The 26,992-nt window shown below is 41.6% G+C and overlaps 1 protein-coding gene across 2 annotated transcripts; it reads left to right on the plus strand.

Moving 5' to 3' along the window:
• Positions 1-6,606: 6,606 nt before the first annotated feature.
• Positions 6,607-26,285, plus strand: LOC311266327 (dynein axonemal intermediate chain 4-like). 2 transcript variants are annotated; one of them, XM_084368641.1, is made up of 17 exons: positions 6,609-10,068; positions 10,157-10,307; positions 12,228-12,394; positions 14,097-14,203; positions 14,484-14,640; positions 14,807-14,946; positions 15,281-15,445; positions 15,640-15,816; positions 17,327-17,466; positions 18,239-18,325; positions 18,480-18,634; positions 18,739-18,899; positions 20,739-20,848; positions 25,145-25,243; positions 25,364-25,590; positions 25,687-25,840; positions 25,991-26,285. In XM_084368641.1, the coding sequence occupies exons 1-17, from the start codon at positions 10,010-10,012 to the stop codon at positions 26,033-26,035; spliced, it is 2,301 nt and encodes a 766-aa protein (XP_084224767.1). In that variant the 5' UTR covers positions 6,609-10,009; the 3' UTR covers positions 26,036-26,285. The 2 variants fall into 2 exon arrangements, with proteins under 2 accessions (XP_084224768.1, XP_084224767.1); XM_084368642.1 differs by lacking the exons at positions 25,687-25,840; positions 25,991-26,285 and having other exon boundaries at positions 6,607-10,068; positions 25,357-25,494.
• The last annotated feature ends 707 nt before the right edge of the window (positions 26,286-26,992 follow it).

The raw sequence follows: 26,992 nt of genomic DNA on the forward strand, positions 1-26,992 counted from the left end.
GGATTACTTCTCCAAGTATGTTAACCTGTATGCTATTCCAGACCAGCGCTCCACAACAGTTGCAAAATGTCTGTTTGAAAATTTCATCTGTGAGCATGGCATCCCAGAAATGCTGCATACAGATCAAGGACGTCAGTTTGAGTCAGACTTAGTAAAACACCTATGTCAACTGCTGGGCATCAAAAAAACACAGACCAGCCCATATCATACTCAGTGTGACGGCATGATTGAGAGATTCAACAGAACACTTATTGATCAGTTAGCCAAGACACTTCTCCAGCAGCCTGGTGAATGGGATGACTGCCTCAACCAAGTTGCTTTGGCTTACAATACCAGCCCTCACTCTACAACAGGTTTCACTCCAGGTCTAGCTCACTTTTAGTTGTTTTTAAGGGGCTTTTATTCCAGTATCTTAGCAGATTTTAGTTGCTTTTAGTCTTTTTATACTCACAGTTACTATACTGTGTGTTTTTAAGGCGATCAGTGGCTATTTTATCTGCTTTTACTGGACACTAAGCCGGCGACAGCCGGCGACGTACAAGCTACCTAGCCAGGGTAAGCTAAATGGCTACCTCCATGTCCCCGGCTGATCATCAACAACTAAAGAAAGCTCACAAAAAGATTGCTGACCTGACAGATGATGTTCGCCGACTTTCCGAGGAGCTGAGGAGCAAGGACGCCCTGCTACAGCAGTCCCTGACAGTAGCTCACGAGCAGTGTCTCCGGATCTCATCGCTGTCGGCGGCCCTCCAGGACACGGTGCCCTGGGATCCCACCTGCCCGCGGCCATCCTTCTGCTCCACTCCCCGCCTCCAGCGATCATGGGATCAGGTTACCCATGGCCGAAAGAGGACCCCACCTGGAGCTGTTTCGCCTTCAATCCCAGTCTCCAATCGCTACGAGGCTCTGTCGCAGCTTACTGGCGCCCCGGGCGATGATCGGGGTCCGGGTTCGGCTCCGGGGGCCGCTGCGCCGCCTCCGCCGCCGACCGGCGCGGTGTCCACAGCTCCACTACCCGGTGGTGCACCGCCACCCAGGCCCGCGGGTCCCTCGCCATCGGGGGGAAGCAAGGCAGCTGCCCTGCGCCACCAGGTCGGTCTAACATCTCCCCCGCTGTCTTCTGGAGGTCCCCACAGCCGATCTGCTGGTGCCTGTGTTGTTCCCCCGTTGACAGACACCACAGCCTTCCCTCCACTCACGGCTGCCTGCGCTCCAGCGGATGGACGTCCTGCATCAGCCCAGCGGAAGCGGCTCCTCAGGGATGCGGTGCGGTGGCACTCTCGACATCCTCCCCACCAAGACCGACACCACCTCCGGTCCCCAGATGGATGCAACGGCGTCTCCGAACCGGCCTCCACCTCCAGACAGCAGGCAACAACACTGGTCATCGGCGATTCCATCGTCCGGAATGTCCGTCTGAGGGGGGCGTTCACCCTGTCCTTTCCCGGCGCCACCGTTGCTGAGGTAACGGAGAAAATCCCAAACGTCCTGGCCTCCCACCCACAGGTAAATAGGGTCGTCATACATGTGGGTACAAACGACACCTCGAAGCAACAGTCTGAGCTTTTAAAGCGGGATTTTACGCAGCTTTTTAATCAACTCTCCCGGTTCCAACTGGATGTTTTTATTTCCGGCCCCACCCCCACCTGTGGCAGGGGCATAGGGCGCTTCAGCAGGTTGCTCAGCCTGAACACCTGGCTTTCCTCCGCCTGCAGCAACCACAAGGTCGGCTTTGTAGACAATTTTGATGTCTTCTGGGAGAGGAGACATCTGTTTGGATCGGACGGCCTTCATCTTAACAGAGCCGGCACTCGCGTGTTGTCCGCCAACCTGGCATACGGTGTTCAACACGCGTTCGCCACCACACTCCCCTCCAGCCACTCCAAACCTACACAGACTGACTCGTCCGCTGCTGATTGATGTCCCCCTGGTCCCTGCTCCTATGCATTCAGTTCCACCTCCGATCACATCATACACAATACTGGACTCGGACCTTCTGTTCTCATTAACAACTCTCCCATTCCTGTCATCATCACTCAACGTAAGCAAACCAGACCACACCATGTTCACTCTGTAAACTTTACTAACCATAAACCTCTCCCAAAACATCAACAATCCACCTGTATCCCTACGTCACCTGTCACCATCAATATGGCACTTTTAAATGTTCGTTCCCTTTTGAACAAATCGTTTATTATCAATGACCTGATTTTAGATAACAAGGTTGACTGTTTATTTTTAACTGAAACATGGCTGGGCACAGACGCGCCAATTATTCTCACTGAGGCCTCCCCACCAAATTTTAACTTCTCATTTTCTTTAAGAAGTGGTAGGAAAGGTGGTGGTACTGCATCTATAACTAATAACTCATTACAGACTAAAGAAATCCCTTTTGATCAGTACACCACCTTTGAGCATCATGCAGTTGTTTTTAACAGTCCCTCAATTCTGTGCATCACTGTCTACAGACCACCAAAGCATGATGCTGCTTTTATCAGTGAATTTTCTGAATTTTTATCTATAATTCATGCCACTTATAATTTTATCATTATATCTGGTGATTTTAATCTGCATATTGATAATCCATCCGACTCCTTGGCAAAAGAATTTTTAAATCTACTAAGTTACTTGGACTTCACACAACATGTTACTCAGCCGACTCACAACAGAGGACACACTCTGGATTTAGTTCTTAGCTATGGCTTGTCAGCTACTGTGTCCTCTGTTGTTGATTTGGCTGTGTCGGACCATTGCTGTGTGTTTTTTAATGTCACCAGTTTTATTCAGCGGGAGACTTCAGTGAGAACTGTCAGGAAACGCTATATTACCCCTGAAGTGGCTGCAAATTTTATTGATAATTTTGGTAAACATTCTCCAGCTACTCTACCTGCATCCTGTGATTTTATCGTTGAACATTTTATGTCAAATCTCAAATCTACACTTGATCTCGTAGCTCCACTATCTACAAAAAAGATACTGCCTAAGCGCACAGCCCCGTGGAGAAATGAAGAGATCAAAAAACTGAAAAGAAATTGCAGGGTAGCAGAACGGAAATGGAGAAAAAACAAATTAACAGTTAATTATGAACTGTACTGTGAACAATTAAAAAACTATAATAACGCTCTCAGGCATGCAAGAAATTCCTATTTTACCAGCATAATCACTAATCATAAAAATAATCCAAAAATACTCTTTAATACTATTGATCTGTTAATCAACCCTGTTTTTAACAGACATCAACACACTCCTACAGACTCCCTTTGCGAGGACTTTGCAGACCACTTCAGGATTCAGAAGATCTTCTATTTTATCGAGTCAAAATACTGTTCTTAATACATTAGAAAGCTTGCTTTTACCCGAGGAAACACTGGACAGTTTTGTTCTGGTTGAAGCTGAGATGCTTGGTAGAGTTTTCTCCCAAGTAAAACCAACAACCTGCCTTTTAGACCCAATTCCAACATCACTTTTTAAAACGTTTTATGGATCCTTTGAAGTTGAGCTCTTGAATATTGTGAATTGTTCCCTTCAGACGGGCACTTTCCCTGCTGCCCTTAAAACGGCAGTAGTGAGGCCGCTTCTGAAGAAAACCAATTTGGACCCGGATGTTCTTAATAACTACAGACCAGTGTCCAACTTACCATTTTTAAGCAAAATTTTAGAAAAACTTGTTTTTATTCAGTTGAATGATTTTTTAAATAGTCGTTCTATCTTTGAGAAATTCCAATCTGGATTTAGAACAAACCACAGTACCGAGACAGCACTATTGAAGATCGTCAATGATCTTAGGTGCAACTTGGACTTAAATAAACTTACAGTCCTTGTGCTTCTTGACCTAAGTGCTGCTTTTGATACGGTAGATCACCCAATTCTTTTAAACAGACTAAAACATCTTGTTGGTGTCTCTGGTACTGCCCTTCAATGGTTTAGTTCTTATCTCAGGGATAGAAATTATCTGGTAAGTTTGGACACATGCTCCTCAAGGATACATGAAATTAAATGTGGTGTGCCCCAAGGCTCAATTTTAGGCCCCGTACTTTTTAACCTATACATGCTCCCACTGGGAAATGTCATCAGGAGGCATGGTGTCAATTTCCATAGCTATGCGGATGACACACAACTGTACATATCTATGTCTCCTGATGACACAGGGCCTATTGATGCCCTTTTTAAATGTATCTTAGACATCAAATCCTGGATGGCAGAAAATTTTTTACAGCTCAACCAGAGCAAGACTGAGGTTTTAATTATCGATCCTAAGGCCCAGGGAGAGAAACTTTTATCAAAACTGCAAACAATATCTTTAACTCCATCCAATCAGGTAAAGAATCTGGGCGTCATCTTCGACTCTGAGCTCAATTTTATTCCACACATTAAACAGGTTACAAAAACAGGATTTTATCATTTAAAAAACTTAGCCAGAGTCCGCCCCCTTCTCTCCCGTGCTAACACAGAGACGCTAATGCATGCTTTTATTTCCAGCCGTATTGACTACTGTAATGCCCTGCTTTCTGGTCTTCCAAAAAGAAACATCTTAAGTCTACAACTTTTACAGAACTCAGCAGCACGTGTTCTGACGAAGACCAGAAGGCGGGCTCATATTACACCGGTTTTAAAATCACTGCATTGGCTCCCTGTGTGTTTTAGGATCGATTTTAAGGTCCTTTTGATGGTTTTTAAATGTCTTAGGGGTTTGGGACCTTCTTATCTTTCAGAACTGCTTTTACCATATGAACCCTCGCGGACCCTGAGATCCTCCGGCACTGGCCTTTTGATAATCTCTAAAGCTAGAACACGAACATACGGTGAGGCAGCTTTCCAGCACTACGGCCCCCGTCTGTGGAATAGCCTGCCGGAGGACCTGAGGGCCGCAGAGAATGTTAATATTTTTAAAAGCAGGCTCAAGACCCACCTATTTAACCTGGCTTTTAACTAATGTTTTATTCTCTTAGCCAATTTATATTTTAGTCCTCGCTATTTATTTACTTTTATTTATTTATTTATTTAGTTACTTTTACTGTTTACTTACTTATTTATTCTTATAGCAGAGCTGATTTGAGCTACTTTTAGTGTTTTATTTATTTAACTTTCTTATTCCATATAGTTTTATGTAGTTTTTAGGTAGTTTTATGTTTGATGTTTTATGTTTTTATTGTCTCTAGTTCTTTTATGCTCTTATTCAATATCTCCAGTGTTTCCTCGGTGGGGGCTGTCTGCGCTGGGGGCTGCTTTCGGCCGTGTCTGGGATGTCTCTGTCTCGTGGCGAAAATCATCTGGGCTTGGTGGGGGGCCTATGGCAGTGCTTAGCCGCGCTGCTGTGGGGCCCTCGCTGGCCTGTAGCTGGGTGGGCGCCCGAGTGGAGGTGTCCTGGCCTGGGCAGTGGGCGGCCCCTGGTGCAGACGGCCTCCTGTGACAGCGCTTCCTGACTTGGCTCCTCTGTGTTCAGCCACATGTTTTTAAGATCAATTTTATTTGTGTGTGTGTGTGTGTGTGTGTGTGTGTGTGTGTGTGTGTGTGTGTGTGTGCATGTGTGTACGTTTATATGTGCTGGGGTTGGGGCCTTGGGTGGGGTAGGGCGGGATGAGGGTTGTTTTTAAAACATGTAAAGCACTTTGTGCTACATTTTTAATGTATGAAAAGTGCTTTAAAAATAAAGTTATTATTATTATTATTATTCTTCCTCACACACGGCCATGAAGCCAGAATGCCTGCCAACGTGCTGTTACCAAATAACACGCCATCTTCATCTACTCCAGGATCTCCTGCTGACTATGTTGCACAGTTGACTCAGAAACTTCAATCAGCCTTTGGCTCTGCTGCATGGAACAGAGACTGCGCCCACAACCAGCAGAAGCAACAGTATGACAAAAGAGTCAGGCACACACCCTATGCTTCTGGAGACCTTGTGTGGTTAAATGACCCCACTACATCAAAACAAAAACTCTCTCCTCACTGGAAAGGCCCCTTTGAAATATTTGAGTGCCTCGGCTCTGATGTGGATTCTCCTGGAGTGACATACAGGATTCATTATTGCCTGGATCAGTGTGACAAGTCCCAGATTGTCCATTACAACCGGCTCAGACCATACAATGCTCCTGTACCGGGTCGTGGACATAAGACACCTGATTGTGACTCATCTTTGCAGCCCCAACTTCCTAGCTTGACTGCATTGTCAGGTGCTTTGCCCTTTAAACCGTCAACCTCTGCAGCAAAGACAGGCTACCACAAATCCGGCTGCAGCGGTGCTCCCCCACTGGCCCCTCAGATTTGCCAGCCCCAGACTCAACCTCAACCTCAACCTTAGCCTCATTCCCACTCTCCCCTGTTACCTTCTCCTTGGACTCAGTGTTTGACTGCTCCCTCTTCTGGTCGTGGTAGGGCACGCCAGTCTGGCACTGCTCTCTCTGCTACTCCTGGTAAAGGTTCTGGTACTTCGCTGCGTCCCAGCAGACGCCAAGTTAAACCTCCCAGATACCTTGTGGACTATGTTCTTAAGTGAGGCAGTTGCATTGTTTTCTTATTTCTCCTTAATGTCTGAAACGAGGACGTTTCTTTTGTGGGAGAGGGAGGAAATGTAAAGTTTAGAAGTTAAGTTATATTTAATTCATCCTTGAGTTAATTCATTAAAAGAATGTGTTAATGTTTACACTACTTACTTACTTATTTATTTTTACAGTTATTATTTGCATATGTTCATGTTGAAATCTTTTCACTAGCGCAGTGTTTAATGTAGCCTACCTCTTGTGTTACCGTACATTTACCTCAGTTAGGTCCTTCTAGCTTCTGATTGGTTTGTTCAGTCACATGGGAGTGAGAACAAGGAAGTGTTGTTGTTGTTGTTGTAAAGTGAAGCGCGGAACGAAAAGTAAAGTGCTGTATAAGGAAATTATCCGTCTCCATCCTGCTCTTTCTTATCATTAAGAGTGAGACAACTACCACACACCGAACCCTCACGTTACAGTAACATAAAGAAATAAGGCAAACGATCAGTATCAGTGATCAGTAGTGTAGGCGTGTATGGATGCATGTGTGCGTGAGGGTGCAAAACAAGAAAAAACAGGAGGGCACAGCCGCGCCGTGGTGTCCCCTCAGACGGCGTGGATGGAGTGCGAGAGAGTGAGTTCAGCCAGCATGGGGATAAATGCGCTCCACCGGGCCCAGGTGTAGCACATCCCTTGATGACGGTCCCACCTCTGCTGAACCTGGAAGACAAAGCAGACGCAGACCAACCAGCAACCAGAGAAAAACACCCCCCCAACATAGAGGGCGGGGCCGTCACAATTTATACAGCTCAAAATATAATGAAGTTACCTCTCAATTTCTAAACTCAGTAAATAACATGAGAAAGATTGATATGGCAGATAAAGATTATTGTGACACCCCTCTTACAATGGCAGAGGTTACTGATTCGATTGCTCTACTCAAAAACAATAAATCTCCCGGCACTGACGGTTTAACTGCAGAATTTTATAAAGCGTTCTCAGATCAGTTAGTCCCTTTTTTACTACAGGTTTTTATGGAGAGTATAGAGAATGATGCCCTTCCTCCCAGTCTCACTCAAGGTCTGGTCACATTGATTCCCAAAACTAGAAAAGACGCTTTTTATTGATAGCTGGAGACCCATTTGTCTGCTAAATAATGATTATAAAATTATGGCATTAATATTTGCCAGGAGAATTAAAGAAACTCTTGACACAATTATAGATGAGACACAGTCAGGCTTTATGAGGAATAGGCACATCTCTAATAATATTAGACTAGTATTAGATATTCTTGACTATTCTGACCTGATATCTGAAGATGGCTTCATCCTCTTCTTAGATTTCTATAAGGCCTTTGATACAATAGAACACCAACTTATTTTTCTGTCTTTAGAAAAAATTTATTTGGGGGATTTTTTTCACCTTATCTTTTTTTACTTTGTACACTAATTCTCACATCTCATGTTGTTAACAGTGTTATATAAGGAATTTCTATTGCGGGTAGGGATATCCTCATCAGTCAGCTTGCTGACGATACCACAATCTTTCTAAAAAATGCTAGTCAGATACCTGTCACCATTCATGTAATTAACCAGTTTTCAGAGGCCTCTGGTCTATGTCTAAATATAAATAAATGTGAACTGTTACCTTTAAAAGATTGTAATATACGAACTATTTGTAACATTCTGATCAAGGAAGAAGTTACATACTTGGGTAATCTTATTACTAAAGATCAGAAAGTGAGATGTCCATTAAATTTCTCTCCAATCATTAAAAAAAACTCAAAACAAATTGAATCAGTGGCTGCAAAGGGACTTATCTCTAAAAGGCAGAGTGTTACTTACCAAGGCTGAAGGGCTATCTCGGCTTACATACGCAGCTCTCTCTTCACACCTGGACAGTAAAATTTGTAAAGATATTGATAGAATGCTTTTTGACTTCATCTGGAAAAATTGTACACATTATATAAAAAAAGTGTTGTTATGAGTAATTATGAATCTGGTGGGCTCAACTTTTTGGACTTTAATACACTAAACAATACTTTTAAGATAAATTGGGCTAAGCATTTTCTAAAAAACCCTGTCTCAATTTGGAATTTTATTCCCCACTATATATTCTCTCGCTTTGGTGGTCTGAGCTTTATTTTGAACTGTAATTACAATGTGGACAAACTCCCTGTAAAACTGTCCAATTTCCATAAGCAGGTCCTTTTAGCATGGTCTCTCATTTATAAGCACAATTTCTCACCTCACAGGTATCTAATTTGGAATTACAGAGATATTTTATATAAAAACAAGTCACTCTTTTTGAGAGTTGGGTACAGAATCAGATTCTGCTGGTGGGCCAGCTATTTAACAGAGAGGGGCAACTTTTATCTTTTAGAGAGTTTCTATCAACATATAATATTCCAGTTATGCCACGAGAATTTGCAATTGTATTTGACGCCATTCCATCAGGCTCAATAATGCTTTTTAGAAGTACAGGCAGACCTCCACCCACTTCTATCTCCCTCTCCACTGTGGCTGAATCACCTGTTGGAAATATCTGTTTTTCTAAACTTCCTTGAAATAATAAGAACATTCGTGCCTTGTTTCAGAAAAAAAATTGTATCTATTCCGAATGCTATGTTTTATTGGAACCGATTTGTAAACAACATTGACTGGAAAAAAAGTTTGGATGATTCCTCACAGATACCTGATAGTAAACAAGGCGAAAGAAGTGTCGTTCGGAATAATTCACAGATATTACCCTGCTAATCATTACATGGTTCAATTTAAAAAAGACATCAATACAAACTGTTCTTTTTGTGAAGACCACCCAGAAACTGTTTTACACCTCTTTTGGTATTGTTTACACACCAGAACATTTTGGCAAAACTTCAGCAGATTTGTCATTGACCATATTTATAAAGACTTTGCCTTATTGTGGGAGAATGTGGTATTGTGCTTTTTTAGAAGTCAAAATAAAGAAAATTTGTACTTCATTATTAATTTATTAATTCTGTTGGCAAAATTCCACATTCATAAATGTAAATTCAGCAGTAAAAACCTAATTTTGTACCTTTTCTCCATGAAGTTGTACATTACATTAATTTGATTTCTGGCTCCAACAACAGAAAGGCACTTAAAACTGTCAACATATGGTCCTCTTTCTCTTTAACTATATAACCTATAAGCTTCCCCTGGCAAAGTTTTATTTCTCCTTGTTTGTATTGTATATGTTCGTTCTTTATTACATAGGCCTACATATATATCTGTAAGTCACATCTGAATTGTAAACCCCTTTTTGTAATAAAGTTGACTAAAAAAAAAATTAAATAAAAAAAAAAGTCTATGGGCAGCAACTCCCCTCACAAGAGCGCAAGAGCGTCTGGTTGCAGACCTGCCACATCCAATATGGCGGCGACGTTCACATACGGTCCAGCGAGTCACTGCTGCGGCTACGTCATTACGTCTGTGCTACAGAGTACACCACTCTGTCCGGCAGGGGGCGTGGCGCTCTGCTGCTATGGAAACTGACACAACAATAAAATGTCTACCTGCGTGGCGACAGAGGACAGACAGAAGAGACGAACTCTGGTGCTGAGGCCGTAAGTGAACACTTCTGAAGTCATGTTGTCAACATTATAATTAAACATGCTAACTGTTCAGCTATTCTGTCATGTTGTTGTATCCCAGCTCTTCTAGAACTATTAGTATTTCAGTATCAGGCACACATGGAGTCAACCAGAGCGTCGTCGACTCCCCGAGCAGGAAACGGTTCAGTCTGGGCGGCGGCAGCAAAGTTCTGGAAAAGAGCGTCGTTCACACTCTGAGACAAGCTGCTCGGGTAACTGACACCAGCAGGCTACACGTAGCAAGAGGCTAACATAGCATCAGTATTTCATTCAATTTAATTTCCTTAGAAAGCATTTAGACAAAAAACATCATCATAGAGAAACATAACCAAGTGTTCGAGCCAACAAATAAAGGGAAGATAATAACAATGATACCCATAATAATAATAATAATAATAATATTAATAATAATATTACCATTCACACCTGAGCTCACCTAGCCCTAGAAACCCACATGAAGGCCGGTCGAGTCAAGACCCACAAGTGGCCCTAAGGACTCTGAAACTCTGAGCTCACACCTGTCCTTAAAGGAATAGTTCACTCTAGAAGAAATTCAGTCATTATCGACTCACCCTCATGCTGATGAGAAGTCCGGTGTAGTTTCTTATTCAAAGTGCAGCTGGAGACCCGCGGGGCTACCCTCCTGCAGCAAAAATCCATATAACGGGCGTAAATGGTGTCCGAGACAAAAAGGTCCATAAAACTACAGAAAAACTTTGTAATATTCCTCCATACTGCTCGTCCGCTGCAATCCAAGTGTCCTGAAATGGCGACATCCAGAGTTTACTCGAAACAACGTCATTTAGTACATTTTTCTAGCCTAAACAGTCACTATACTATATTTGCCTGGAGGCACGCTCCTGCGTGCACGCAAGTCTCTCTCACAGCCGATTGCACTAAGGAAGCCGCGCCAGACAAGATCAACAAGAACTCGCGATAGATAGTGAGTCGATAATAACTGAATTTCGTTCTAGAGTGAACTATTCCTTTAAGACTCTGTAAGGACACTCCCACACAGAGTTTAAAAGCCTGCAGCTCCTCCAGTTAGTAAGAACTGAAGAAGCCTCTTGAATGAGAGGTGAAACGTATTTAAGATATTTCCATTTATAAACAAATGTAAACATTGCCACCCCGGTTAAAAAAATAAATAAAAAAAGTACAGAAAAGGCTCTATTTCTTAATTAAACGCAATCAAGGTAAAATTCTGGGGCCAAGTTCTGGTCAAGTTTTACAGAGGAGCAATAGAAAGCATCCTGATGGGAAACATCACAAACTGGCCTGGTTCATCACGGCCCAGGTCAGGAAGGCTCTACAGATGGTGATTAAAACAACCAGAACATCACTGGTGCCATTTACAGAGCATCAGTGGCATCAGTGAAGTGAGACATCTGCACAGAGCCCAAAGATACTAAAAGACAACATCCACCCAGCCACAGTCTGTTCACCCTGCTGCCATCTGACAACAGATACAGACGTACCTGCTGCTGTACCACCAGACTACAGAGGAGCTTCACTCCTCAGACTGAGAGACTCCTGAACTCATCCTCAACACTCCACCATGTGTAGTGATGTAGTGATTTTGGTCTTGTGTAGTGTAAGGACTATACAATTTACACTTCGCTGTACAAGCCTGTGTTGTAGAATGGCAACAAATTGAACCTTGAATTATAATCAGATTCATTATAAAATAGTCTTCTTCTGTATTTACACATTTTCTAGTAGAAATCATAGGTACACATAATATTATGCAAGATAAATCTACAAATATCTTGCCACAGTTTATGGGTATGTTTACATTTCTAGAATAGAATTATCACAGTTTGAGAATCACAGGAGGCACAGCTCACATCAGTATCTTAATTTAACAAGAGAAGACCTTACTGTGTCACAGCAATAAATGATTTTAAATGAGACTTCTTTGAACTAACTGACTTTTTTCCAGCATAAATTGTTCTCACTGTTTCAGGCTGCAGGTGAAACAGAACATACATCAGTCTGAAATAGAGCATGGACCATGCAGTCGTTTTTACAACCACTTGGATAAAAGCACACTTTCCAGTATGAGAGTCAGATGCATGAGTAGAAGGAACATGACTGACAGAAGCTGATATATGTTGTTCTCCTGTGTGCAGGTGTTTGATGAAGAGGACAATGATGTCACTCCTAAGCTGCTGTACCAGGCGCATCCAGCTGCTGTGCAGGCAAAAGCCAGCAGGTTGTTTCTGGATGAAATCTCTGCTGCTGGATCAGCATCAGACCAGACATCAGCCACCGGGAGCTTCACCATGCCTTTCTCCAGGTACCAGGATGATTCTGTTACAGCTGATCCGATGGATCCTGTAAAGCATTACTTCAATATAGGAAAACCACCAACAACTTTGTAAGGTGACTGTTTACCACAGGCCGCTTTAAATCCATCAATCAATGAAATCACCTCCACATCATGAAACAAACTATTTACACAAATCATAATTATCACATATATTTTTAAAATCTTTATAGACATGAAATATGATTTGCAGCCATATGTCTCAGAATGTATAGGATTGCAGCGATATCCTGTTTTAAATGAATACGCTGGTATGAAAGTTAAAATCAACATACTGTGTACGTTTGTGTACTGTATCTGTGTTATTAAAAAATATATTTCAAGTTCATATCAAGTTTCACAGCTGTCAGGACAGTTGCCTACGATACAGCACTTAGAATCTGTCAGCATTAGATGAAGCAATAAATCATTTTCAGTTATTTCTGGACTGAAACCAGTAATGACAAATGTCCGGTGTTACAGTCAGTTCTTTGAAGGGCACAAACTTGGAGCTCTGTGGTAATCTTCCAATAAAATGGTTGATGGCCCAATAAAAAATGTTAGACATACATATCCCAGGACACATGGAGCACATCACAAGGTTGAACTTTGATAGAGAGCTATAAACAGTTGATAAGAGAATGACAAATAGCAGTAATAAATCATCATTATTAGCTCAGTTTATGTATATTATCATGTCATTACCCTCACCAGGGAAAGAAGTGTTCAAAACATACATTTGTTCAGTTTCTTTGGGGGACGATGAGGCATAGTTATTGATGTCTGCTCATCTGTACCAGACACAGCTCTATCCTCACTTCCTTCACTCCCTTCCTTCAGTTCACTTCCTTACAAATTACTACATTAAGGACAAAGTCATCAACCTGGATGATGAAATCCAAAACCAAATATTTCCGTACAATAGAAATATGATAGTTAAGGTCAAGCCTTTGTTTATTGAGGTGATATTGAAAAAGGAATATTGTTTTATAGATGATCTGTCTGTCTGTCTGTCTGTCTGTGAGAAATGTATGGTACAGTCTGTGGCTATACCACAAACCTGGAAAAAGACAAAAACAACTGTCCCTGCGTTAGGGGTGATTTATGGATGAGCAAGAAAAAAACAAACAAGAACAACTATCAGTTTTAGATGGATACTTACCGACCAGGCAGAGGCTTCATAAATGGGGAATTCTGCCGTCGATCATGTCGATCTTATAAGGAGGAAGAAGAGTCAGACGTTATATTGATATCGTAAAGTAGTACTATTCTGGATTGTAGTTCAAAAGTGAATCTCTGATCTAATTACTGTCTTTTAATGCACCTTAATGCAATAATAATGCTTAAACTACAACAGGAAATACTTTTTTCTCTTTCCTTAAATGTTGTCTTGTATTGTCTTCAGTTTCTGTAGATGTGCCTGGATGGACCCTTTGACCTCATGTTATAATAATAATAATAATAATTAAAAAAAGCTAAAATCAAATTTAAAAAATAACAATAATTGTGTAATACCATGAAACTGAGATATTTCTGAGATGGTTATCGTACCGTTGCAACCCCAGTACTGTATCATATATCATATATATAAAACTGTGTTTGACATCTTTTTGTCCTTTTGTGTAGCTAATAAAAGACATGTGTTGCCACAGGTCTTCCCCTTGTAAAAATGTATTCTGACATGATTTTGCAGGTCAGGATTTGGAAGCAGCAGAATATCCAGCCAGTCTACCATCGAATCAATAAATGAGGAGATTGAGGATACATTTTCCAGACGGGACGTGCCCATCAACTTCCCAGGTTCACTGCAATATTATTTTTTACATTCCTTCATTTAAAAAAATATTATTAAAATTATTTAAACAATATTTTTACCCTAAGGGCTGTTTTTTTTTCCAGCTGTTAATTCTTTTTGATTATTATATTCATATTTTTTTCTCACTCCACCTTAAATGTTGGTACATGACAGTAAGTTGACAGACTGTAACATCTTATGACTGAATGCCTCAGGTCTAGACAGCTGTAACACACTGTGTCTTTTGTGGTATTTGGTGACATTTTCTCTTTTTTTCTGTTCCAGATGTGCAGCAGAAGAGAGACACTGTGAAAGAACACATGACAGAAGACATGTTGAAAGAGCTCGTAGACGTTTACATCTCTGACACAGACAGCATTTCACTGCTAGACATACCCAGCAGCCTCGTGTCAGTAGATGCTGATGATGCAGAAGCAATCATGTGAGTGATTTTATCAACTTTGACTCTGAATACTCCAAGACTTCCCCCAAGAAAGACTCACCACTCATCATCTTTTGACCTAAATAAAATTCAGATTGATTGTTGGAAAATGTATATTGTTTTTTGGTATTAACAGTCTGGTGTCAACCTTACCTTTTTTTCTTAGAGAGAGGAACAAGCAGTATGCTGAGGTTTGCAGGCACAGAATGGGTAATAATAAGTATGTGGATCGATCAATGCAGACAGTGAATGGAGCAGCTAAACATAAACAGGTCCAGAACGACAACGTGGCCATGGTGGATTCAGGTTAAGAACTTTTTCATTGATCTTACAATCCTAAAGCTGCATTCATTGATTATTCTTATGGCCACATGGGGGCCTGTTATAGCTAACAGGAGACTAACAACAGCTGCAAGGTTAGCATTCATATGGAATCATGTTTCTGGACACCTGGAGTCCAGTCTACTCCACTTGTCCTGTTAGTTCTGGTTTGGGCTTCACCAGTGACTTGTAGGTTTATCAGGGCCCTATTTCACAAAGCAGCTTCAGTGAAAACATTCTCTCATCATTGAACCCATTATTGTTTGTACCCACAAACTCAAAGTTAATTGTGTTTGTTTTTTGGTTCCATTTTCCACAGGCACGAATGTTACCATCTGGGACATGAATAACACTCTGCTGAGCCCTGAGCAGGATCAAACAGTGTGTAGCCCTGAGCTGGAGAGGGCTGACTGTCCAGAGGCTGTGGTGGACAGCAGCAGAAGTGCAGACAGGAGTGTGTCAGTGGACAGCACAGCCAGTACAGGTAACAATGAGGGACACCAGACCAGACACTCTGCTTGAGTCTGGTGTAATCATCTTGTCAGACGTTTGCTCGTGGTAGATGATTCTAGATGTATAAATAATTAAACGTGACGTCTCAGTTCCCGTGCAGATGCCCTGAGTTTAGGATAGCTTGCAATAACTTGCATGTATAATTTTCTTTTATTCCTTCTTCAGCCAGTACTGCTAGCTCACTGAGAGAAGTGGAAGCGTTTGGGAACGCTGAGTCGGACCTGCAGCTGATCATGCTGTCAGAGAGTTTCCAACACTTCCTACTGGTAATGGAGAGGAGCATACTGGAAAACACTTTCCGGCCCAAGCTGGCAGCTTACAGACAGCTGCCAGTTCTAGCAGGTAAACTCAGCTCATTTCCACAGGGGCTGCATTTGTTTCTCTTCAGATGCACGGACACACTCATGATATTGCAGCTGAATCAAGATGCTTTCTGTGCTGATGTCATTTACACCTTATAATTGGTACAATACACATATACAGTCAACCACAAGGTCAGATACAGTTTTATTAGATACTAATGGACAGGGCTGGGTGATAAGGCCTTTAAAGAATATCTTGACTATATGTATCTGGATTTTTTAAAATCTCCTCAAAAGCACTTCATTAATGCTACGACTCGGCAACAAAACTATGTATCCGCAATATCAATATTGGTATTTTGACAAAATCTGAACAGAGTGAGATGTTTCTCCAGTTATGAGCCTTTGAAAAAAGAGTGATCCTCTACCAAACACTGACTGCTGTCTGCTTTAAAGATATTTCAGTTGGTAAAAAGGCCTGTATTGATTATAATCTATAGTGCACAGACAGAGCAGGTAAAATGATGCTGAGTCATAATGATGACTGCAAAAGAAATCATAGATTATTTTAACCAATCTGTAAATCATCTTAATTACACTCTAATTTCCAAGTGTAGGCCTAAACAATATTGACCGTAACTTTAATCAGGTAAATGTCTTCACTAATTACTCTATAAGGTGCAAACAAAGACATACCGTTTGCTGTTACCACAGAGATGATGTGTATATCACAGATATCCATGTGCACAGAGGAGAATCTGCAGATTGCAGTCATAAAATTTAACATTCTGATTAATAACAGAGGAATTGCAGGGGGATGAAGTAATACATCATTAATGAGAAAAATATTAATAACATAACCTGCAGCGACCCTCAGCAGCAGACATGATGCAGTGCATCTCTCCATTACGGAAGGTGCTGTGCACATTTGTGCCCGAGGCACAGCAGGTTAACTTTATTGATTATTTAAACCTCCTGACATGCCAACAGGAACAGTCAGGGTCTCATGTTGGTTCATTTTATGTGTTCCTCTACACATAGTTTGGAGTAAAGCAGCTGTCCTCCTGATAAATCCTGAGCTCCATCAGAGCTGTCTGAAAATATTCATTTCTGAAGCTAAAAGTTAAATTCTGTTTCCTCTGGAGAGTTCCAGCTGTCACTGTCACATAATTAGTTTACCATTTATTATTATAGAACAGGGTATTACAGTACATTGATAGATAGTTCTGTACTAATATAAGAAATATAGATAATATTTAGATCCATACGTGCGTCTTAGCTGCGGTTTGGTGAGCCTGCTGAATCGACACAAACTGTGCCTTTACCAGTAAGTACAGAAAATGAAATCATTTGACCGTTACACAACCTTTCAAACAAAACACAATGAAAAGACAACACAGATGCCATATCACCGTGTAACCATATCCAAAATCTAAGACCATATATCGTCTCATATCAAGATAACAATATAATATCAATGTATCGCCCAGCCCTCCTAATGGATTTAATGTAACTATCTGACTGATAAAAGTGAGTAACGATTGTGTCAGACGTCGACAGTCCGGTGGAGCAGAGAGAGGCAGGTGTAGACATCCCTTCTTCTCCAGCTGTGGAGCGTCTCTGGGCTTTCAGCTGTGAGCTCAGCAGAGGATGCAGCGTCAGCAGCATGGCCTGGAACAAGAAGAACCCGGTAACACAGACACACCTGCTGCTCCTGTGCACACCTGTCACTTTCATTTTGTCTTCTATGTCTGTGGAGTTTTGGAATGTTTTTGTCACATCTGTCTGTGTTGTAGGATGCAGCCATTTAGCAGGCTTTATTGACCATTAGCAGTTTGAATACAAGTTTTTGTCATGTCTGCAGCTTTTGTTAGTCTGGATTATTCTTTAAAGGTTTATTTAACCCAAAACGCAGCCCCAGTAGTTGTTTCTATGAGCTACTAACTTAATTTAACACCGATTAAAGAAATATGCTGATGGAAAGTCAAGTGAAGTTTGAACAGCGCTGCAACATTCCCCTAAACAACTGATGTAGCTGGGGACTCATTTTTAAATGGAAAAAACAACCAAAGAAACATCAGATGTCTCCAAACAGCTCGTCTGCTGAAGCCCCGAGATCACAAACTGATCTGAGAAGATGTTATTCGCGTCAAGGGTGTGAATAGTGGGAGTGGGGTGCACGCTAACACTGGGGTGCACGCTAACTTCACCTACAGACTTCAGCTTTAAAAAGGGTGTAAATAACATCTTCTCACACTGATTCAAACTGAAGCCATCTGCATGGCTTGATAGTACTAGTGTATAGTAGTAGTAAACTTATGAAATAGTTTAATTATTTTAACTTACAGTCATTGAAATTGTCAATGCAATTACAAATTCATCATTAGTAATACCGGCCAACAAAATTACAGACACTTTCATTATTGCTATCACTAAGACGCTTTCTCTGCTTTCCCTGCCAGGACCTGCTGGCTGTGGGCTATGGTGAGTTTGACTCCAGTACCCAGAAACCAGGCCTGGTGTGCTGCTGGTCTCTCAAAAACCCCACGGTATGACATTGTTTGAACCTTCATTTACCTTCTCAAACTTCCACACATCACTCTCTCATGCTTGATGCCTCCTCCTCCTGCTGAGTGAGGATGTAGTGGTGATGTGGTTGTGCCAGCTGTTCATTCCAGATGTTGTCATGTGTCCTACCTGCAGTGGCCTGAGCGTGTCATCCACTGTGACAGCGCTGTCACTTGTCTGGATTTCTCATCCAACAGCCCCAGTCAGCTGGCTGTGGGGATGTCAGATGGCAGTATTGCTATCTACAATGTGCAGAGTCAAAGCAACAAGTCATGTGTCATCAGCAGCAGGTAAGGTTGTGTGTGTGTGTGTGAGTGGATGGTGCAGCTCTTAATTCCCACACTGACAGTAATTGTTGCTGGTGCTTCTCATTTGTTTCTCTGTCTCTGTGCAGTGAATGTCCCAACAAGCACCTGGGTCCAGTGTGGCAGCTCAAGTGGATCAGCCAAGAGTTGAACTTCACAGGAGAGGAGGCGGTGGAGGCTCTCTTCTCTGTGGCAGCAGATGGCAGGATCAGCAAGTGGTTTGTCTGCAACAATGGCCTCGACTGCATAGGTACTGTCCTCATGGTGTTACCACCGTCAGTTCAGCCTGTTGAAAGAGAAACACCTCTCCGACAGTTCATTGAGAAGTTCTGTGAAGTCAGAAGAGACCTTTTAGATTCTTGAACTGTAGAACATGCTGAGAAACATTTAGAGGACAGGGAAACAACAATATAGTCAATGTTGTCACTACACCCGATTCCACTTATTTATTTTAACTTATGTTTAAAACATTATGATGATTAATCATTTTTGTTGTGCAACAGGTTGAAATCAAAACCACACAGTAAGTTTTTAAAATGCAGTGAAAACGTGCACACATCTAATGTCCTTCTTTACAGTGTTAACATTGTTATGACTTAATTTGTTGGTCAATGACTGAGATGAAACAATGATGAGACGGCATTAAACACTATTTCAACATCTGATATTGTTGATAAAAAGAGTCAAAAAGAGATAGAAGGAATATTGTCGACTGTTCTGTCTCAGTGCAGCAGTTCCCTCCGTGCTGCGAGCTGATATCAGGACTACACTGGCAGCACACAATGAGCAGTCAGGACTCCCAGTATTATTGTTTCTGTTGCTAAAAGGCACATTTGTTAAGCTCTTTGGGCAACCAGTTAGTTTCAGACTGTTTTATGGTCCCCACAGTTCTCGTTGTTTTATAAAAGTAAGAATTAGAGAGTATTGGACGGGTCAGCTGTAGATTCATTCACAATATGTTGGTTCAAAGTAAATATGCAAATCAGAACATGTTCCATGTCTGGATGTATTCCTTCAGTTGATACTATCAGACCACTGGACCAGACACTTACTGCAAAACTCATTCTTAAAACCTGTTTCTCATCAGATAATGATCAGATCAATCTTATGTGAATGTTGAGTCTGACTAAATGACAGAAAGTTAGTAGTAGTAGTGAGTCACAATCTAACACCCTTCTAGTTAACTTAAATACACAGGATGAGGCTGAATAAATAAATCATTATGATTAATTAATAAATTAATTAATTAATTAAGGACGTTGGGTATAGGACTAAAGGCTTCTGCACACCTATGTGCGTATTTTAACCTGTGAGCCGATAAAAACATCACTCCTACAAACCCTGCACACTAAGTCTGATGTGGTTATAATTATGTTCATTGCAAAAAATTAACAATATGTACAAAATGAAGTCATCAAGCAGTGAATATGATTTTGTGGTCCTCTCACTTCTTGATCAAAGAAAGAGAAAAACTGGGGCCATCCGAGAGCTAGGAGAGTTCACTTGCTGATGAAGGAGCTGCTGAACATTCACCTCCAGGGGTATTTCAGGATGTCACTGATCCAGTCTGATACACTGTGGTCTGTACTGGACCACACATTAAAAAGAAGGGCACCAATTTCCACCACTGAGTTGATCCTGAACAGCGGCTGGCAGACTGAAGTAGTGACCAGATACACATCAACATCACATCATTAATCCAAATTGTGCCATCGCAAAGTGTTCACCTGTTCACATGGCTGTCCTGTGATCAGTCTGTTTTATCACACTGCAGTGGCTCTGAATGGTCAAACAACCCTCAACATGCTTCTGACAGATGTGAAAATTCACAGAAAATCAAACCTGTTATGAAAAAATCAATGACAGATGAAATTTGGAAGCAAGTCTGTAAACATTATTGATGCGACATGAGGTCGTATTATTTTGAAACATGCTGCGATTTCAGATGAAAAAAACAGACATGGTGTGCAAAATTCTTCATACCAAGACTAAATGAAAACATAGCTAACAAAATAAACACCACTTTATCGATTGTGACAAATAATTCAAACTAATACAGCATTTTGTCTCTTTGCATCCTGTGCCACAGAACTGATGAAGCTCAAGAAGGTTCTGACTCAGAAGAAGGCAGGAGAGAAGAAGACAGACAGTGTCCTGTCAGCACTGACTCCTGGTCTGTGCTTCGACTTCCATCCAACCGTAAGTTGCAGAAATTCTGAGCCTACTTAACTGAATACAGTATATGTAGCGGATCCTTGCGTCAACAAATGAGGCAGAGAGATTCAAACAGCTGCTTAAATTTTATTGTCTGCTGTAGCACCGTGAAAACTATGGAAAGGAAATACAGAAAGAAAAGGAAAGAGATTAGATTAAATACATGAACATTTCATTTACAATTTCCAAACCCTCATTCAATAGAAAAATAAAAGATACATTTATTGGAAAACATTTAACTTGATCAACCATATCAAAATAGTGTTGGCGGCATCCCTCAAGATAAATAAATCCAGACACCCCAAGGATAAAAGTAATAGCCCAAAATTTTGAGTTCCACATACCTCGTTCCACTATACCAAGGGAGCTAATCGTTTGTTATGTTGAAGGTGCCGTCTGTAGAACCATCTGCCTCCTAATAACAATAAAACAAACTTAAAACAGGCCGCAGCAACCCAATCAACATAAAGATGGTACATGATTACATTACATGGTTCAAAAGCAAACTTACTCGGAGAACCACAAATAATCCAAACAAAGAGAGACTCTGCAGCACAGACGCCGCGCCAAACCAGCAGAGACAAAGGAGAAGGTGATGGAGATGCACACAGGTGAGGATATGCACAGGTGGAGCTTACAGGGTATGGCGAGTGGATAGTGCCACGGTTACCCAGCCAAAGGAGACTGTCGTGTGGAATTGACGTCTGAACCCTTTGCAACACATACGCCGTCAGTGTAGGTCGTCGTTGATAAGTACGTCGCCTCACCTACGCCGTCGTCAGGGTCGTGTTGACAAGTACGTCGCCACATGTACGCCGTCGTGACTCTAATGTACTGCGATCTCTAAACGCTTGATGGCGCTGTTGAATTGTTTGTATTTCAATGTCAGCAATAAAGTTAATGAGAAAAAAATTGAGTGTCATTTATTGAACCAAAGATACTGTATTTACCGTCTTTGATTGAATTTAGTCTATACGTTCAGCCACAAGGTGCAAATTGCTTCAAATATATGTCAAATTATGTTTTAAAAAAATCAAAATTATTTTCATTTTCTTTCACACAGACATTAAGTTGAGTTTATTAATTCGACTGTTGCTAATAGAACAGATGCATTTTCTTATACCCAATACAAATTAGTGAAAACATGCATTAATGGATAACAAATAGGCTAGAATAAAACACACTTCTCATCTGAGGCATGAAATTAATTTTATTTATTCCAACATGCTATTTAAATTGGAATCTGTTTTTATGACATTAAAAACTTCACCATGACAATAATAATAATAAAAAAAAGCAATAAAAAAAGAAAAAAAGGAAGAGGCCATAATCACAGCGACATAAACATAAAATAATGACCGACCGAATTTTGCGATGGACTGGACAACCCTGAGGTATGAATATCGCTGCCGTCATAAGATCCATTTGCAACAGTGCCTCACATAACCTCAAAACAGATTGTGGTGACAAAACAAAAGTGTTTTAACAGCAGGAGCTTGAAAGAGAAACAGGGGTAGTCGCTGAGGAGAGGGGTGGTGGGAAAGGAGATTGAAAAAGCCCATTTAACAAAATAAATAAATAAAAATAATAATAAAAAGTGTGAAGTCAATTTTTTTTATCAGATAAGATTGTTTGAAAAATAAGTCCTGAACAAGAAATGCATCTGAAACTAAAACACTGCAAAGACACATCTTTAACAAGGTGTAGCCTACCAGTCTGTAAACATATTTTTTTTTCTGCTGTACAATTGAACATCTTAACATGGGACTCACTGTAGAAGCCAGAGTACATTAGTGTTACAACAGTTTCTGGTATTTCACTGTTGATATCTCTGAATCTTCAATCGCAACATGTTCTTTTCTTTCTTATATTGAAAAATATTTATAGGCTATATAGCCTACAGAACACAGAGCAATAGATCAGCACACAAATAGAACATGGTATGCACACAGTATGCACATTAAACACAATGGATAACTGATATTCACAGAGTAATGTAACTTTTGGTATTGCTCATACACATTTTCAGCAGTAATGCACATTCACGTGACAAAAAGTGATGTAACCATCAGTAGCCTATTGCCCAGTGCCCACAAAGTGACAGGATTAATTGTAACATTCACTAGGCCTACATCTATGGTCACTATCTTATTCGCATTGCACTGAATGAAGTCAGCCAATGCTGCATAGTCTGGACAGTAATAGATCTCAGACTGGCTTCAACTTTGTTGGATATTCACAAATAGCCTACAAATTGATGATAACTGTGCAAGGATTACACTCCGTGTAGGCTAATAGTCATACACAAGGATGAAAAATATTACCTTGTGGTCAATTATGCTTAACTTTATTGATTAACTTTACTGTTTCAATAGGCCCTAATTGAAAGATTTCACGTCTTGGAAAATGTTGTCTTCATTGATGACTAAATAAACAAACTGAAGACATGTACTGACGACGGCGTACATGGGGCGACGTACTTAGACGACGTGTGTTTCACACGTCTTTGGTGACGACGTGAGTTTCACACGTCTTCGGTGACGACGTACCTAGTTCAGACGTCCAGAGCAGGCGTAAATTTTGTTGGTAATCCTAACATACGCCGTCGTCACGTCGCCGTCGTCACACGTTCTTTCAGTGCACTCGCCGTGACGTCGCCGCCGGTCTCTCATCTGCTGTCCCATTCACTCCCATTCAAAAATCCGCACGGTCTGATGGCGACGGGAGGGGAGGTTGCTCCTTCTCCTTCTCCTGGTAATCCTTGGTTTGGCACTATCCACTCGCCATAACAGGGCTCATAGTCTCCTCCCTTTTATACCTTGCTACCCTCACCAAGACTGGCCACTAGATGGCAGTCCATGATCATTTACTGGCTCAACAGACATAACACAGAGAGAGGCTGAGGTGACAGCCTAAAACAATTTACTGTTTTTCACAGTATAAAGCAACACTAGGTAGTTTTTCAACCCTAAAACAATGTTTCTAAACTCAGTTAAGTGGTAGAAGAACGGTTAATAGGATGAACGGTGACCACTCTGCAGCCTGAGGGGGGTCGCGCCGGCAGAAACCACACTGCGTAGCTTCTCAGAGCGGGTAGCTACATACCTGACTTAAAGAAGTCTAGTAAGACCTGCTTTACAACATGTTTATCGGTGGATTTAGCCAGGAGCTACTTGGATTTTTTGTAAACCAACGCCATGGCCAAGCCAGCTAAAAAGCCAAGAAGGTATTGTCTGAGGAGGCGAAGAAAAGAAAAAGAGAAAGTGATATAACACGAGCCGGACACGGATAAATATTAGACCAGCTTACACTCGGTGGAGCGAGCTGAGAGAACTGATGGCGACCTAGCCTAGATGCTACTGGATTTGAAAGTCATATATTACATATATACATATTTATTATCTTACCGACTTTTACTTTGAGTTGATTTGTTGTTATGTGGTGTTCATTGGGGCACTATTTGTCCACAGTTTATAACCATAATAAAGCCGGGAGATAAGCTAATGCTGTCCGTTTTGATAGCTTGCACTTTTTCATGTAGTGACTGTAAACGATGACTAACTTACTAAAACACTATGAACGTCTTGTCTCGAAAAGTTGCGGATTCCTTAGTTCATGCAGATAATCAACGTAATAGTTGAACAGTTTGGTCGGGAGGTAACGTTAGCATGCTACTTAGGTACTGTTGTACCGAGTTGGTTGTAGTTATTACGCCGAACACGTCACAACTTGTGATTTTGTTTAGTAACTCCCGAAAACGTGGTTATATTTTCAGACGTTACTAAACACATTAACGGCCAAGCGTCGTGTTTTGGAAGTAACTTAGTCGGTGCAATCACTATAACCAACTCGGTATGAGAATAATTCTAGCATGCTAATGTGCTGTGCAGCCAACAAACCAGCAACTGCTATCTCTGAATCTAGCTTGTTGTTGGCACTCGAGTGAGGTTTCATGTTTTTGATGTTTCCAAACGAGGCTTTGTGATCCGCCGGCTTCGTCAACAAATTCACGTGTATTCATTTTCCCCAGTGATGTTCATACAGCGACAGTATTTACGACTCTAGTAACAGATAATTGCACTTCTCAACCAGCCGGGGGTAGTAATGAGTCCAAACTACCTAGTGTTGCTTTAAGAGGTATGTGAACATACAGATGGGTTAGTGCAGGACTGTTGCTGTGAAACAACAGCTGACAGCTGGCATTGACAGTTTGAGTCAAATTAATATTTTTGATATAAATAACATAAATGACCATCATGCATCACACTTGTTCTCTTCAAGGATTCCAGGATCTACTTGGTGGGCACCTGGGAAGGTCTCATCCACAAGTGCTCATGTTCCAACAGTCAGCAGTTTCTGGAGACGTACAGGAAACACTTTGTAAGTCCATCAGAAGCTCCTTCTGATAACACTGACCCTGACCACGATGTTGTTGTTGTAGCAGGTCTGTGTTGAGTCATCGAAGAGAGCTTCAGTAACTATAACTGTCTCAGCCCTCAGGGTCCTGTGAGTTGTGTCTCATGGTGTCCACTCAGTCCTGATGTTTTCCTGAGCTGCTCCTCTGACTGGACCATCCAGCTGTGGAAGTGGGACCACCTCAGCCCCTTGTCAGGCTTCACCGCCACCCAAGGAGCTGCGTGCGACATCAAGTGGTCCCCGAAGTGGGCCACAGTGTTCGGAGCCGTTAATGAGGGACAGCTGGAGATCTGGGACCTGAATTCCTGCATGTGAGTCAGACTGAGGGGAGGATCTGTGCTTGTTGTCTGTCTCACCCTGTGTGTCTCTGATCCTGTGTGTCAACCATATACACCTCTCTCCTTCAGTTTGGACCCAGTCATTGTGCAGCCTGCAGCACCCGGCGTGAAGATGAGCTCTCTGCTGTTTGCCACACAGACAGACTGTGTCCTGGTAGGAGACAGTGATGGACAAGTGACAGTCTACCAGCTGAAGAACCTCAGTGTGGGAGAGAGCAGCCAGGTAACACTGAGGGACAGCTGAGAGACAGTTTAGTGTAGGGACACACTACGATGTCTGTCTGTGTTCATGTTTCTAGCAAGCGTTCAGATCAATGATGGTCAGTTCACATGATAAACAGCTCAAAGTGTCTCTCTGGATCTTTAATTTCAGGTGGACATCCTGGAAGACATCATCTGCTCTGCGGCGTCCAGATAGCTCTATTAAAACTCCCAGATATAGAGAACAGCCCAGCTGTTTGGACCTGGTGTCTGTGCACTGTGTCAGTACAAAGAGTTAAGATGTACAGATGTAGAAGCAGCAGTCCCCACTGGACACTGGGTTTTACTGATAAAACATTGGCCTGCTCACAGCGGCAGCTGAGTTTGAATGAATGTGTATCATGAAATTATTATTATGATTATGTGTATTATGATAATGATGCTATTAAACAGGATTGACAAAAGTTTTTTCATCACTCTTTCTGTTGTCATTTAAATGTGACAGTCACAGGTTCTGAGGTGAAGACTCCAGTTGTGTTTGCACAGAAGCCCTCTGCCATCAGGTTATCTACTGTTCTCTTTGTGTGTGTGTGTGTGTGTTTGTTTGTATGTGTGCGTGTGTGTGTGTGTGTGTGTGTGTTGAGACTGCACAGGGAATAGAATCCTTTAAATGTACAAACTAAACCCTCAGTAAATCTTTGATCCTGAGATGAAGGGGATGTTTCAGGGTTCAGCACAAACGCTTTGTACATGTGACCAGTACGAGTCTCACTTTGTCCTGATGTAAATGAACAAGGAGCTTCGACCCTTTCTTAAATGTGTATGTTAGTTTTTTTCTCTCTGTGTCCAAAGTAAAGAAAACATGGATTTATTAAAGCAGCATACACGTTTGTTTAATCAGCAGCAGATCAGGCTGTAAACAACACTGACCTTATGAAGTTATTATAAAACACACCAACTCTCACATCCATCAGCTGTGGAGTAAAGTGACAAACAGCTGATGTTCATTAAAGCACTCATTGATCCACTGGTAAGAAATACTGATCAGTGCAGGTCCACACTGAGAGCTGTCACAGTTCCTTCAGTGGCTGTAAAGGTTCAGATGATTATTGTGAAGGTATTGTCCTTTAGGCTGGTATGAAGATGTCCTGGTCTCTTTTGGAGCTGGGACGAC

Source organism: Pagrus pagrus, assembly GCF_965226575.1.
Source record: "Pagrus pagrus genome assembly, chromosome: 12".
Classification (NCBI taxonomy): Eukaryota; Metazoa; Chordata; class Actinopteri; order Spariformes; family Sparidae; genus Pagrus; species Pagrus pagrus.

What these genes read in the sequence shown, in the direction of transcription:
- LOC311266327 (XM_084368641.1), top strand. Translation starts at nt 10,010, where the DNA reads ATGTCTACCTGCGTGGCGACAGAGGACAGACAGAAGAGACGAACTCTG. An exon ending in CTCTGAGACAAGCTGCTCGG is followed by an intron (nt 10,308 to 12,227) that starts GTAACTGACACC and finishes TCCTGTGTGCAG; the next exon opens with GTGTTTGATGAAGAGGACAA. An exon ending in CGTGCCCATCAACTTCCCAG is followed by an intron (nt 14,204 to 14,483) that starts GTTCACTGCAAT and finishes TTTCTGTTCCAG; the next exon opens with ATGTGCAGCAGAAGAGAGAC.